At 41.3% G+C, this 16567-nt stretch overlaps 1 protein-coding gene across 7 annotated transcripts in view; it reads left to right on the top strand.

Annotated features, from left to right (window-relative positions):
• Positions 1-552: 552 nt before the first annotated feature.
• The window catches only part of rimbp2b (RIMS binding protein 2b), a 90153-nt gene continuing 74138 nt past the window's right edge, over positions 553-16567 (top strand). Inside the window, exons 1-5 of one of the 7 annotated variants that reach the window (XM_069524125.1) lie at positions 553-920; positions 1939-2051; positions 2568-2661; positions 2755-2883; positions 16391-16528. In XM_069524125.1, coding sequence (XP_069380226.1) covers positions 2596-2661; positions 2755-2883; positions 16391-16528 — 333 coding nt within the window. In that variant the 5' untranslated portion in view covers positions 553-920; positions 1939-2051; positions 2568-2595. Of the gene's footprint in view, positions 921-1938; positions 2052-2567; positions 2662-2754; positions 2884-6235; positions 6372-16390; positions 16529-16567 lie in introns of those variants that run through there. The other 6 variants (XM_069524118.1, XM_069524127.1, XM_069524123.1 and 3 more) reach the window with 6 other exon arrangements.

Genomic DNA, 16567 nt, shown 5'->3' with positions numbered 1-16567 from the left:
ATCATTTTGAATTTACCTTAACATGCTTCTATAATAATACAGTATGATAATCATAAACTATATCACTTTTTAAAATCTCTCCTCAGGATCATCAAGTTCCTGTCAGCAGCAAAAGAGAAGGAAGATAAAGTTTTCCCTCCAAATGTTCATAGTGAAAACTGCAAGTTCAATATCCCACTTTATAATTTGTATTATATATGTTTACATTGTGCCACCTTATGTCTGGTAATGTTTTTATTGTTCTTTATATTCATATTTTGAAAAAATATTAGGGTTTCTTTTCTTTCTTTTCTTTAAAAGACTTACTGAGTAAAAACTCTGGAATACATTTGACTTAATTCTTTTTCACGCTTCCTATCCTTCGTTGGTGTAATGTTGAAGAACGCTGTTCGAGGGGCCCCCTGGGAATTTCTGCTTGGGGCCCCAATAGACTCGAGACTCGCCACCGCCTGGGGGGCAGTGTGAAGCCGCTGGTAGGGACTACTTTACGCGCGCATGTGGACGAGACGTAAATAGGGAAGTACACTACAAGAGGTCAGAGGTCACAGCTGAACCTCCGGGGTGAACCTCCTGACCTCGGTTAAAAGCAGCAGCATCCGCTCGACAGGAGGCCTGCTGCTGCACGAGATGCTGTCATGGCTGCTCAGGAACAGGGCAGTACTCAGGCTAGCTGATAGCTTGTTTTATATTCGTTATATTCACAGGCTATTCTTCATATTAGCATCAGTCACAGCTGACATGTGATGTGCCCTCTGTTACGTGACCCTAGTTAACATTCAGCTAGTTAGCTGTTAGCTCACACCTGTTAGCTCCTCAGCAGCAGTAGTCTGGCCCCTCGTGTCTCTGACCCTTCACAGCAGGAGAATGGATGAAGCTCCAGTGGGACACTGGTCAGACCACAGCACATGTCTGCTTCACAGGTCAGTGCACCACAGACCCCTGGTGACTCAAACTGACATGAGCACAGCGAGTGTCCGCTGTGCCAACGCTAGTTTCATACTCTACATCCACAATACTATGCTTTCATTTCTGCTTTCTGTAGCAGTGTAAACACAGGAGCCTGACGTTCCTGTCTGCAAGTACATTAACCTAAACTTTAGTTATTGAAGCCTTGTTATTCACCCATCCCAGAGATGAGACATAGAGAAATACATAGTACTTATATTTTATGTGAGTTTGACCCTCAGTCATTCATGAACACCCTTGTTTTAAAAGACAAACTGGCCAAAGTCTTCAGTCTCCAACAGTAGTGTATGTCATAAATCCCACCTCCTCCACGTTAGTCGATGGGACATGGACCAAACTACAAATTAGATTTTTGTTCAAGTGCTAATTTTCTGATAAGTTAGGTTTTAATTCGTTATTTGAAGACATGAAAACAGAGTGAAAGGTCATGATGGACAGCTGGGACTGATTTGTGATTGTTTGAGTGTGTATATCGACGGGACCTCGCTACTGCGGCTCCATCCTTCAATCACTAGTCCACATACTCTTGGCTCCACACGTGCAAGTTGGCAGTGTTTGCATCCAGGATGTTTTAGCTTCATTTCTGGATAGTGGGAGGAAGTGAGGCTATGTCTCACTGCATGGACCCAGTTTGTCTTTACTGAATCCCAAATTTAGAGCCCCTGTGAACAGTTGTGTGAACATCTTGTGTTTGCACAAATATAACCCTGTAGGCCATCATACACTAAAAACTGCTCGTGATTCTTACATAATGAACACAGGACTGTTTGGGATGACTGAACAGTTACCAAAGATTTCTCTGACCAATGAGAGGAAAACAGAGGACCTCTTACTGCAGTCTCTGAATGTGATGCAAGAGGCATCACTTGATTTGGTCTGTGTAGAAATTACTCTCATCACATTTGAAGGCTGTAGAAGGATTTTCCTGTTACTGAGTATGTGCACTATATCAGATGTGTCCCTACCCTGCAGAGAATAGTAGAGTGCTCGGCCTAACTGGAATTGGATGTGACGGGGAAGAAAAGCAAATCGTCTCATCTGCAGAGGTATCGGAGAACGCTGGCGTGGATGACCCAGAGGAAACTGTAAGTGATGACTGGACCACTGTGTGTGGTAATTGCAGCTTCATTTTTGCTGGAGCAAGGCTTATCCTGCATCCCAGGTGGGTGGTAGTAAAGTATTAAACAAATAAAGTGGATTTTTTTGAGAGTATTATTAGTCTGTAGTCAGATTAAACCCTACAGCCACAGCAAATCATCATTTTAAGTTCAATTAAAGCTTGAATTCTAAGCTCTACACAATCCTAATGTGTATTTTACATTTAAACACTATGTATTTGAAAAACTACAGTAATACTGTTTACATGAATGTGATGCTATAATCTTTTAAATTTAATGAATAAACACAAAAATATCAAAAACTACACATATTCTTCAAAGACAGTGAATTTCTTCCATCTTGCTCTTTTTTTCTTATCACTTAAATGTAAGTGTAGGTGATTTCATTGTTTTTTGTATTTCCTGTGGCAGCTGTGGCATGTTGTCGCTCTGTGTGTACTGACAATAATCCTACATCCATTATTATGTAACTGCTGAATACAGATATTTATAATCTGATCATGCTGGAGCTATGACATCATCTGGAGCCGCTGACCATGACACGCGCTTGGGGAAGCATGCAAACTGTTCTGTCATGGTAAGCTACTGCTTGCAACAAAACAGGATATGTATCACCGAGATGTGTCATGACGTGATGCGTGGCTTAACTTCATGTATTCTCCTGTGCTAGGGGGCGATGGGTTGTCAGACTTGCAAGGTGGAGAAACTCCTGAAACAATCTCAGAGGGAAGCTGTGTTGAGCCAGAGACAAAGGTTAACCACCTTGAAGGAGAACAGCCGGATGACTGGCACTGATAAGGTGAGCGTGTGTTGTTATCCTGTGATCTGGTTGTTAAGCTTTCAATGGACAAAGCTTAGATTCGGCCGGACATGGACGATGGCAGGGTCAGCACTAGACGCCTGCAGCCATAATCTGACCTCACCCTGCACTCCTCGCCGAGTCTCCTCACTGTCACCGAAACTCAACATTAATGACCGCAACCATATGTGGCACATATATCTTATGCTGATCTAGATTGTAAACAAACCAAATATTTTCAGACTTTTATCTTCTCTAAATGCTATTTGCTAAATCATAAAGAGATTACATAACAAGCCATTATGTAATATGCATTTTACTTAATACATTTTAAAATATACAGTTTCTACAAATTGTTTGGCAGCTTTGCTGTACGTTTTGCATTAGTCTATAACAGTTGATACTGACATAACATGTATTTTTTATATTTTCAGGAAAATCTTATTTTTAGATAATCTTGTGAGTTAGAAGTAACTTTTTAAGAAGGTTAGAAGAGTGTCAGGGATTCACAGAAACTGAGCATAATACACCACAAGGACAGAGAAGAAGCTGCACAGTAAGTCAAGTGGCTGTGGTGTTAACTGTTGCTGGTACAATCTTTTGTATTTAGGATCAATTTTGGAGAACAACTTTTTTTTTCTTGCTCTATATTTAATGCGAAAGTAGATGATATAAAATAAAAGCAATTTCCCAACAATGTTAAATAAAGCTGGGTTAGTAAATGAGTATCTGACATCAGTGTCCACGTGCAGATAAACATTCAGGCTGTAACATTATTACAGTGTTCTTAGTTTTTGACTGTAAAAACTTGCTTTGGCTTTAATTGCAGTGTAGTGTGTAAACTGCAGTGGTTTCTATATTTATTTCCTTTGGGTCTGGGCAGGTATTTGAATTTCCGTCTGATCTATGTGAGATGTTACGATACTCTTTTTACCTTCCCGATACAAATATCTTGAGTATTGATCCAATACCAGTGCATGTAATAAAAATCAACTAATATTACATATTTTAACAGCTGTATGCTACTAACCCTGTATGGAAGGGATGATTGCTGCCATTGTTGTTTGGCCTTGCTCAGGTTTAACCATTTGAAAACAAATGAAAGAGATAAATGAATTGAAAAATAACATAAATAAATGAATCTGGGAATATACAACATTTGCAACCTTTAATGTCTTGCATACAGTAACCATCTGTGTCTTTGCAGAGTGAAATGTTGACAAATAGCTTTTTGAAAAAATGATTTTAGCTAGCTCAGGCTAACTATACACTACTTGAAACCACTTTTTCTTCACTGCTCTTCGCAGTGCTTGTCAGTGGCATAACAGTGCAACTGCTGTTTATGAGCAGTGAAGAAGTGATCTGCGGGAAAATTCTATTCTCTCTATTTTAAAGACGTGGTTTTGAATAATCCTGTGTATCGCTGATGTCCAATTCAACATTTTTGCTCATATGGGAGACATTTCTGATGTTGGCATCATTATTGAAACAGGAAGTAGAATTGTCTATAGCTGAGTTGTGTTATGTAGCTGACATAGGAAGAATTTCCTCTGGTGTTGATGAAATTGAATGATTTGTATTGTTGCATTTTCCAGCCAGAACATTTCTGAAGGCTACTTATGAAAGTCACTACCCATGATATACACCATCATATCACACAGCTCTAATTTTTGTAGACTCATCTTACTCTTGAATGCTTGTTATGAAAGCTGTGCCGAAGTCCTCAGACAGGACTGAGAGTGGGCAGGTGTGGACAGCATCAGAGTAGTTCACTCTGTATGCAAACAGCAGGAGGCAGGACAGGACCTGCTGTACAAGGAACCTCAATAAGTGAGTTCCTCTGGTCTGTAGCTCTATAGGTTAGTATTTATGCCCTGCTTTGGAGTGGGAAAGAGGAAGGATGTGATGAACACAGCAGGACGTTTTATATTGATATCAAATGCATATCAGTCAATGATTAAGACTAGATATTATTGATAGTTGATGGTGATACTATTCTGATATATTTTGATCTTAATATATTATTATTTGTGAGTGTGTGAATCTCATGTGACTGGATCAGCATTTATCTCCAAAATATCCATGTTGCTCTTCTTTATACATATATTTTTTACTGCTTTTAAAGCTTTTTTAAGCTGCCATAGCTCATGATGATGCTGCTGTTGTTGCACCTCACACAGCATTTTGTTAATCTGCAGAACCTTCACAAAAGGGAATGTCAAAACAGCTGTTCACACCTCCAAACGTGTCTCAGTCAGCTGAGTTAAGGCAGGCCCGGAGCTCCTGTTCTGCCTCCTGACATCCGTTGACAGCTGTCTGAACAGGTTTGGTGCCCTGTAACATAACAAGGTAGGCAGCCATCCTCTGAATCACTATGTGAAAAAATAAAATAAGCTAATATGAGACCAACAGCAGCACCGGTTAGTGTTTGCTTCTTACATAGCTCTGCCCTGCTGAGGAATCAGAAGATACCTTGATCCCACAGATTATGATTTTATTAGAATGATTCATCTAATCAGTGTCATAGAAAAAGAATCATGCTACATGATACCACATTCACACTGGACATATCCTGCTGAATAACAAACAAGGTTTGTTTTTTTAAACAGAGAAAGATAATTATATGTTCATCTTTTTTTGTATGCAAATATGTATTAACAAATACATGTGAAAATTATATATTTTTTAATTAGTCTACGCATTTGTGCATTTTTCCACATTTATATAGTGCTTGTTGTTGTTTTAATCCTGCTTATCTATGGATGTAGTTAAGTGAGTGATTGCTCCAGAGGAGATCAAATGTACAGTGCAGTTGTCTGTTGCAGCTGATGTTATTGTGCTAACATCAGGTGTGCTTTACACTCATTGCTCCCAGTCAGCACCTCCCCTCAGTGTTTAAACAGCAAGTAGTGGACATAGGCGGGAACATTTGACATCAATCGCATGTGAAGTCGCAATGCCTTGAGTGTTAAACAGCCACTGTGCAATATATGCTCTCAATTGGAATTGCAGAGAGGGTCCTGCTGGAGGGGGAGGGACGGATCTTAACAGGGGTAAGGAGCTACTGTGGTTGCTAGGCATCCACACTGAGGAAAGCATGTCTGTTTTGGGCCCTGATCCTCCTCTCTCCTCTACCCAAACAGAGTGCAGCACCACTGTGAGCCACAGAGGGCAGCCACACTGCACACGCTCTGCTGCTCTCCTCCATCCCTCCATAGTGGAAAAAATAACCAAGGATGGCCCAAATAATCCTCTTTAATACCCTTCTGCACTTGATTTCCTGATCTGTGATTGGATGCTAATGGTGTTGCTGCAGTTTGTGATAGCTGATTGGTCTAGCCCACCATTCAGTGAGTGAGGCTTTGTCAAGGCAAGCCTCCTGGGGGAGCCTGTGTGGCATAATGACCTGTGACGAGGTGAAGCAGAGTCGCTGCAAAAATAAAAAAGCTGAGAAGCAGTGCAACAAAACTGGGAGCAAAGACCAAGGGGTATGCCACCTCACATGACCTTGCCATCTTCAATCATGGCTGCTGATCAGTGGTGGTGAGGTGGACAGGCAGGAACGATGGAGACGTTGCTGGGAGAGTTTATTGACGGGATTGTCTGTGACTGCTGAGAAAGACCAATTTTGATTAACGGAGACGAAAGACATCCTGGAGAGGGAGCACTGCTCAGTGCTGCTGCGCATTATACCGCCTCTGCACCCCTGCATATCTGTGTCTGTGTGACTAAGTGTGTGTGTGTGTGTGTGTCTGTGAGAAAGTGAGAGAGAGAGGGAGAGAGAGAAAGGGGGCGTGTTGATGTGTGTGCTCTGCTGCACAGCCACTGTAGTGTGAGCTGAATGATGCTCGCTGGCTGTGTCTCTCTCTCTCTCTTTCTCTCTCCCTCCCTGCCTCTCTCCCTCTCTCTCTCTCTGTCTCTCTCTCTCTCTCTCTCCCTATTTCCTTGCGCTGCCTGGCTGTGCCTCTTTCCGCCGAGCACTGATGAACCATTTTATGCTACAGAGCTGCCATAGCCATCGTCCCGGTCACGCTGTTGGCTCCTTTTCTGTCCTGCCAACACAGTAGGAAAACACCTGCCATTGCATCAGTCCTTTAACTGCTGCTGCTAAGGTACTGTACCGTCCTCCGCCTGCTGTCAAGCCATGTTTTTCTGAGCCAGGGATTGTTGTACTGGCTCTGCTGCAGGATCCCTGTGCTGCTGATGCTGCTGCTGCTTTAGGGATAAGGATGATCATAACATGTCTTGGTGCCTTCAGCTGTTAGCGTCTTAGATAACTGAAATTTATATCTTCTGTATTTGACACACTCATTGCCCGTTTACCCTTCCATGCATTTCTTATGAGATGGATCAGTCTGTTTTAAGTTGCTCTGCACACGAGTGCAGGTTTGACAGGACTATGAGGAGCCAGAGGACATTGCACATCATTTGCATGCAGCAAGGATTCACTGCTTTATTTTTTTTGCATTGATTCAGTTTCTTTTCCAAACTGCAAAAATGCTGCAGGATATTAAAAGAATACTTGATTCTGCAAAGCAGGAGTGGTGTGTATGTTGTCTGTGTGTGATATGATATGATAATCGGGGTTAACATCGGTTTCAGTTGTCACTATCATGCCTGTCAGAAGGGGCTGTCTACATGCATATGAGATGTGTTTGTTTAAAGTAAAGAAAATCACAAGGATTACAGGAGTTAAGTTAATTGATTTGTGATATGTAGCCTGCCATGATGTTGATTAATGTGCTTGCGTGAAATTTATCGAAAATTTGTGCAGAATATCAATACCAAACTTGTGACGACAAGAGCTGACACTGTGTGGTTGGTGTTTTTTTTCACAATCCAATAGGTGTTGTGTAAACATTATGAATTACTGGGGTGTAGGAGGGTTAATAGGTGTGTAAAGGAGATAAGTGTTTCTGTTGGTCGTGTCATTAGACTCAAGAGTTTGCAGTGAGACAAGATCCTATAGGTGGCAGTCATGAGAGCAGAGGGCAGTAGTGGGTTCGGACAGTGAATGCTGAGCTGAGATTTCCTCTGGGAAAATATCTTGTCTGTGTGTGTATGTGCATGTGTGTGCAGGTATGGATGTCTCTTCCAATTCCCAAGGTCACTCATTTGAAGAACCTCCATAATTAGGGCTGTCAGTCTTGACCCACACCTCTGATATGAGGGAGTACTCTGAAGACAAATCCTCCATTCATACTGTGCCGCTCCTCCTGCCCACCTTGACAAGCAGACATGGCCATTCATCATTTCAGTGGTTATCCCTGAGCTGCCATCAACTGACTTTTATCTTCACTATGCACAGGAGACAGGTATTCATATTTTGGATCCAAAGTTGTTTTCTCCACAACGAGGTGATAGCAAAGAGAGGAAGTGGGAGGTGTGGCTTTTGTGGTGATGGTGGTGGGGAGTTCAAGGGGAGGACGAATATTGTTGTTGAGCATTATAATTTGAATTCAGCCTCAGGTCAAATAATATTTGCATAACATTTTTTATGTTTATTTCGTCCTTGTGGTCGCAGCAAATGGGTGGGGCTTACCGCATTGAGAGTTCAGACATTTTGTTTTTACAACAGACTGTACTATACTTACTAAAATGTTTAGAAACAATCTCACAGTTTTATTTCATATTGAAGCCATCCGGTATTTGCTTGATTTGATAATGTACTGGATTTTTAGTAGTGTGATATTTGAGTTTTAAAATCTGGTACTTATATATTAACTGGTTTGTTTTTAATTATAACAGTTCAGTAGTATAAATTAAGATAACTTGCAATTGAATAATTACCAATTTTTAACTTGGGGGTAGCAGAAACAGCAGCTGTGGACAGGACACTGACATACTGTATTATCCCCTTTAAAATATCTCACGCTTGCTAGGAAACTCACGCCAAGCAACATTAGCATTAATATGGAGTCCTGTTTGTGTCCACCTAGCAAATTTGAGTTTTTACTACCCTTTAGCTCTGTTTACAGTCTCCAGCAGCCCCTGATGGAAGTATCTGTATCTTAAGCTGCAATTTTCTTCACCAGCCAATTTAAGTCTGGCACTGAGCTGGGAAGGTAGTGTTTTCCTTTTTTTGGTAAAAACAGCTCCCTGTGTCCGGAAACACTAACTGTGAACCAAAACAGCCGTACAACCAAAACAAAAAAGATGCTTAAATACTCAGCAGAGGTGAGAAGAATTGTAGAGTCAGGATCTTCACTACAAGTGGCCCCCTTTCACACACTAGACCTATAAAATTACTACTTAGATCAGCTTTAAATATACTGCAAAATAAACTTGTCATTGCTCTCTGGTGGGCAATATTTGTACAGTGTGTTTCTGAATGACCCCACAGATATCTTTGGCATTTCTCTACTCCTATTTCTTTGAGATTTTACACTGATACTGACATACATATAACACAGATGAGCCAAAAATGTAGTATAGTGTAATATCACCATGCTAATGAATTAGTTTGGCTCTGAAAATGTTGTTTTGACATCCGACAGTCCTCTGAGGTCCACTGTGGTCCTCGTAAATGCTGTCATCCTCCCATGTCTACTAGGGTATACACCATGCGGATTCCGCTTGCAGCCCAAAATTTGTGAACATGCTGACTGTGCCTGCCAACTGCATATGCTCCAGGTGCAATATATCCACCTACTGGAATGGAATGTGGGATCAGCTTATGCATGCATAGAATGCAAGACTGACACTGACCCTTATTTTAATATGAATGGAACCCTGGGCATGTACATCTGACCAGAACCTGTACGGAACACAAAATTGTGTTCAGAAAAAAATCTCAAGGGTTTGTGCTGGTGAAGCTAGTCTGTTTGAGTGTGTAGATATTGTGTACAGTGACAAAAACATATACTTTACAATATGACCCTTCAGTATGTGCTGTGTCCTGTCAAACAAATATTTCATCGATGTCTTCAGTATGTATGTGCATTAGATAAGCTGGATAGCAATGCTAGTGTGACGCATTGTCTCCACTGCTGGTGTGACCAAAAGTGAGAGGAGGGCTGTGGCGCTGAACATGGCTGCTCAGTGGAGGATGAAACAGTGTGAGTGGTGCCCGGCTCAGCGTGCTCCTGAGTGACTGAAGCTAGGCTGTAGTAACAGCTGGAACACTGCTGCTGCTGGCGCCTGGATGTGGCCTGGATAAGGCACGTGACCCCGCCACAGTGTGAGGCATTAGTGATATGAACAGCAGGGTCCGCGGCCGCTGTTACATAACACCATCTTCACTGGGAAATCTCTGTAAAGATGGCCCCGGGAAAGTCACTGACAGCAGAGTGAATGTGCATTATCCTTGTCAGCAACCGCGTCACTTGTTCTGATTGTTGGAAGGTCCTGTGCATGACAAAGCAAGTATGCATCTCTAGTGTGTCCTGAGGGTAACTACATGTGAGGGCAGATTAATGTAGATGTTTTGTGCTATTTAAGCCTCTAAACTAGATCCGCTCTACGTCATTGTATTTATGTACATGCTCTTGTCAACATGTGTATCTACTTGAATGCACCAGTGCGTATATGTTGGGGATTGTGTCTTTAAATATATGGATGTTTGATCATTTACAGGAAGTTTGAGTGACGCCATTGCTTCCGCTGCTCAAATGTGATGTAAGTAGATATGTTGTGCCAGCTGTCATCACCTTGGCAGTTTGACTGACTGCTGTAGTCGTGCTCAGACATTCGGGAGGGATTGGCTGCTGACTTCCCTGGAGGTCACAGGAGAGTAGCCAGTAATCACCTCAGGGATCTGACTACGTTCATAATTGATTGTTCCTGGAGTTGATCAGGGCTGTCCACTCAGTCAGATGGACAACACTGATCTGGTGTAAACAGCACAAGATTAGATGAGTCCCCGGAAGTCAGCTGTAGCTATTTGTTCATAGGGTGGTGTTATTTTGTTACTCCAGTTTCACATAATGGGACACAATACTAAGTTGTTGCTCTCATACTTTCATAGCTTATGTGTATATTTTAGCTTCATCACTGTAATAAAGAACTCCAAGCCAAGACCTTGCACACAAATAGGATTTTAGCCGATCCTGACAAATGAGGCTTGTTATGCCTGAAACATATATTGGAAGCTCACTCTGAACTGTCATTTCATCCAGTTATGTTTTCACCACTGTCTATTTGATTGTTAATTGGATTATATGTTTGTTTGTTTGTAAGCCAGCCTGGATAGATTTCATAGAAACTTGGTGGAAGGATGCAGAATGGGTCAATTTTGGTGTGGATCCGGATCAGCCGGGTAATTCAGCCGACATTTATAACCTCTCACCGACCTAATTTTGCTCATCACAGTTCATTTGGTCAATACTTTTCCCAATGCATTCACGACCTGTTCAGTTTCCGCTACGTTCTATGCTGTGTTACCCTGCCACGTGTCCTCCCGCTTCACTCCCCCTGCTGACCTGCGCTCATCAGAATTAGGACCTTAATAGTACTGAAGTTTATTTTGTGTTTGTTTGATTTGCTTGAGAGTTTAAAAATAATCCTTTATTATTATTTAGTTAAAGTTTGAAATAATTGGGATGGTGATTTGAAGTTATATCGCCCACACCTACCATAAATTATTTTTTCACTTTCTTTAGAATTACCATCTTTTCAAGGAATAATGCATGACTCCTAATGAAAAAAATTATGTATCAGGTGGAGGTATTCGTTCTACTGAGTGCCATTCTAGTTAAGTCTGAGTGAGGTGAGATGAGGTGGAAGGCTGTCTGTTGTGGACAATCACGTCTAAGGGGGGCAGTTGGGGATGATTATTTGGATCTTGCCAAAATCCACAGGCAGTGATGATTATTTGTCAGGATTTGCTTTGTATTAAAAAAAGCTTATCTCCACAGCTTCAATCTCAGACTCCCTCTTTGTACCTGTACTCTTGCTTACAGGTTTTTCAGACTGTCTGCTTTTTCCACGCTCAACTCATATTTTCTTAAAAAGCAAAATTATGATCAGTGTCATGTTGCACAAGTACCTTAAACCCAAATTTGCTAAATTAAGTTTTTCCAAAATGATGATTTGAACTCTTGTACATTTGAAATCAACAACAGAAGCAACAGTAATGTCTAATGTAAATGTCTGATGATGTCTAATTTAAATTTCTTTAATATGGACACATTGAATTCTGTGTCCGCCATGTTGGGGGTAATTACACATGCTTTGATAGCATAGGCTCAGAACTGAGGATTGTAGGCTGCACCACAACACTCTGTGCCAGTGAGTTCAAGGCACACTTGCTGTTTCTACACCACTCTCAATGTTGAGGAAAATTAATGGAATATTAATGTGCTCCAGAGTTAAAGCTTTGTGTTTATTTGAGGATGTAATTGTTTTTAATGTTCTGATCAAGTGGAATTTCATAACAGATTGCCTGAAAGAAAAGGGCTTGGCTGTGCGGTGAGCGTTGCAGCACAATGACTTTTTTTATGCCTCCGCTGTGGTGACAGCTGTGGCCAGACGCATAAAGTTTTCAGCCTGTCCGTCAATGCATCCACCCGTTCCCTAAGTATGGGGAACATTTCAGAGGAATTTCTTCGAAATTCAAGGATCACCTGATTAGATTTTGGTTGTCAAAATTCAAGGTCACTATGACCTCACAAAACATGTTTGTGGTACATACATTACTTATGACATAAATGATGATATAATTTATGTGATGACATTTTATATCTAAAAGGTGAAAGGTAAACTTAACTGTAACACCACTGTGTAACACTGTAAGTATTATTCAAATACACTTGATGCCTTATGACAGTCCTTCAAAGTCTTCACTTCATATATTATATGACAGACATGGTAATCTGCAGCATGACTGATTGGGGGATTGGATGCGACTGTGATTTGTGTCGTGATAGTAGTTTTGCAGTGTTTCCTCTCTGTTCACTGTATGATAGGTTGCACTACACTGTTGTATGTTGTAAGTCTCTGTGTGGTTGGTAAGCCCTCTCTCCAATCCACTGCTCTCAATGCTGGTGCATCAATGAACAAGAACACAGGGTAATTGCATGAAGAAGCTCTAATAAGTTGTATTGAATTAGCTTTGCCCTCACTGAAATGAATTAACGAGGCCGTCATGACAGACTCCCAGACTGACTCATTATACCTGCTCAGCCAAATGTATCATAAAATACTGTATTATTGTAGAAAGGCTAACAATCTAGGACTACAGCCTAACATGAGTTTGTATGGTTGAATAACAATTAGACTCACATTTTGCCTGAATAACAAATGCCTGAATGGATAACAGAAAACTAAATCTAATTATGACAATTATCACAAATAATGAGCTCATATTGTTCTGACATAGTTGCTATGTGCGTGTTTGAGCATGGTAGTGGCTTTGTAAATTTCTGTTACTTCCCACCAGTTTAAACTGGAGGGAACAGGGATTCAGGCTAACTTTGTCACAGAACTCTCCTGAAAACAAATTTGAATTGTCTGGAAGTGAAGTTAAACATCTCAAAATCAAATTGTTGTTCTTATACTTATTTTATGATATTTAAACTGTTGAGGAATTAAATGACTGTTTATATGTGCTCCATTCCAATAATTAAGTTTAGAACAAAATAGAAACATCTGTTTCTTGGATGTATTTAGCCGGCGGTGGTCCCGTTGTGGCATCTAACCATGATATGTTCCGTCTAAATGTAGCTAATATTCTCACACAGCCAGGGTAAAGCTAGTAAGTAGCATTAGCAATCAGCTTGTGACTGTTTCTCTCCACTGACTAATAAAAATACATCAATTTAAATTGGTCCTCAAGTCACCTCAGACTCTGGGTTCTGTTGTAGGCCTATTTGGATTAGATGAAGCTGATACGAGTTTCATTTAACCAATGCAACTGTAATGAAGGTCCTCCTCATTACTAGTATTTTGTAACACCTCTCAGTGGAATTGAGTGAAGGCCGGACCTGTGAAGACAAACATATCCACTTAGTTTGAGTAGTTTGTTATCTCAACATGATGTGCTCATTGTGATATAACCTTTACCAAAATGATTTTGGATTGAGTAGGGTGAACTGTTGCTTGATTGTGTAATGTTTCAGGTCACTCACCTCTGTTGTGTCTCCTCTCAAGGGTGTTCGGGCTAAAACAGTCCCGAGGGTATCGGAGCACCAACTTAAGGGTTCTGGGAGATACCATGTGGCAATTAGTGTAGGGTTGTTAGTGTATGTCAATCTGCTGTTCAGGTTTTCTATGCCTCCTTTGTAATGTGTAACATAAATGAAGACTATGCAAACTATTTAACATGAGTGTAGTAGCGATGTATTTTAATGTATTTGTTGTGTTGGTGTAGTTTGGATGTCAATTGAGAGGCAGAGTTCCCTATACTGTGGTAGGGGTCGAGGTCGTTGCCAGTGGCAGGCTATATAATGCTGCCAGTTTCCATCAAGTGCTGCTGCTGTCAGGACCACATGCTGCTGGTGGTTCACTGTATGTTATGTGGAGAAGTATGACTGTGACTTTGTCTTCTTTGTGGGTGAAATGAACACCTGGTTGGTCTGCACCTAACCTGTGCCTCAAGCCTCCTGTTTTAAAGTCCAGCCGCTACACGGCCATCCTAAAAGCAACATATTTGCGAGTGGAGAGATGGACCAATATTATGTTTTGCACCAGAACATTTTGGGACCTGTTGTGTTGTCACTACTCTGTGCTTTGTTCACTACTTGGCGCTCAGTTCAATTTGTCATTTCCAAAGTGATAGTTCAAAATAATCTAATTAAAAAAATATAAATAAAACCTTTGTCCTGGAGGCTTCTGTTCTGTTTGTCTCCAACACATATATTGTCTCCAGGGATGCTGTTTGTCTCAAGCTCTGAAGTAAGTTCACAAACATATAATCTTCTAAACATCTCCCTCACATAAATCAATAGGTGTTTGAACTCACCAGAGTCACCTCTGCTCAGATTAAATGTTTCACCCAAGAACATGGATTATAATATGATGAGGTTAACCAGTCACCTGTTGATAGTAGATGTAAGAGAAAAGAGTGTTTGAGCCCTGATGAAAGTTAAGGTGGATGGCGACGTCTACATGGCTTTAGGAGTCGTGCCTTGCAGCAGGGTTACAAGCAGGACAGAGAGAGCCTTCATCCAGATGTCTGTTTGCGTTAGGGAGGTTACGGCACTGCCTCCTGCCATGAGAAACAAACACTAATTGCCCATTGGCCCCCGGTTGGAGATGTACAGCTGGGGACATGTGGCTAAAAATACACTGCTTGTTCCCATGAGTGGCGGACACACAGCACTATAGCATTAGTATTCAGCACTAAAGCATGGCATGGACTAAAAAAGGTCATCTTCTGGCCATGGCCACAAATGTCAGGGTATTAGGGTACAAAGCGACACCAACACAGGGTGGGTGAACTGCAAGCTGCACCCCAGGCTAAGCCCCCATATGGACCAGCCTACTGAACTATCGTCCTCTTGTCTGAGCACTTGCAGGGAAATGTCACATGGAAACAGCCAGACGAGTGTCATGACATCCTGCGTTTTGTTTGTACCCAGCAGAATCCCTGTTTGTTTTTTTACCTCCATGCAGCGATGGCCCTCCAATACTTTAGTCGAGTTTCAACTCTCCCTCTATGACACAAAGGCAGCATCTGGTTCCACCTGACTGGAGCCATGAATAATTTAATAGGGGGCATTATTATTTCCAGCCAGCTCCACTAGCTTGGCAATAACAAGCAGTTTAGGTAGTGCTATCAGCGTTGCTGGCTAAGTGGTTGAACATGGAGAGAGGATGTTATTTTACCTTGTTGGCATCTTATAGTTATGTGGGTTTGTAAGTATCTGGTTGACTGAGTTCTCAAGTGTTGTTTTTCCATTGATACACTTGGTCAACGTGTTGCTTGGTTCCTTGCAGGTTTTGGAATGTGAGTTAAGCTGTGTGAAGCATCTGGGTGACTGGGATAATGATCTTAAGTTACCATTATACCAATCAGTTGATGTGACTTGCACAGATTATCTACCAGCAAAACCCATAAGTTATTTATATTTTCAAAGCTAATTCATTATGCAAACATTATTTTTTGATTTGAAATTTGTGAATTTCATTTGATTGCTTTTATTCTCCGTGTACTCAAGGTGTAGAACAAAGCTGTACTCAAAGCAGCATGATGGCAGGTAGTTCAGTGGGTACTTTATCCTTTTTGGGTCAAGTTGAACCTGCAAGGATCATTGATGGGGGAACACACTGTGTTCGCATTGTATCGAGTGTAGCTGTTAGCTGTTTTTCCACTTAGACCACCTGCTGACTCTGAGCGGCCACTCACCCACACTTGACTGACGGAGTGTGAGCAAATTTGGTCACATGTGGAACTCTGCAGCAGTTGGTGAAGGGTTATTCAAAAACGTCATCCAAAAACTACACAATCTAACTGTAAAACTGTCATTCTTATTGTGATAACCATTGAGGGAACGTATTATTATTTAACATTTAAATGAAAAGATTTAAATGACTAAAGCTTTTGTGTTTTTGTTTGTCCACGCCACAGCTAAGAAATGAAGTTTTGCCCCACCATCTCCAAGATGTGCCAAGTTTGAACAGCTTTTATCTTCTAGAGGACAACAGCAGAGCTCTGAGACACAACCCGGAGACCTTCAGTGACCAAAGGCTCAAGCAGAATTTACTGGTGAGTTCTCTGTGTGAATGGGATCTAAATGCCTGCTTG

Source organism: Paralichthys olivaceus, chromosome 4 (genome assembly GCF_024713975.1).
Source record: "Paralichthys olivaceus isolate ysfri-2021 chromosome 4, ASM2471397v2, whole genome shotgun sequence".
Classification (NCBI taxonomy): Eukaryota; Metazoa; Chordata; class Actinopteri; order Pleuronectiformes; family Paralichthyidae; genus Paralichthys; species Paralichthys olivaceus.
This window is presented reverse-complemented; position numbering and strand designations above follow the sequence as displayed.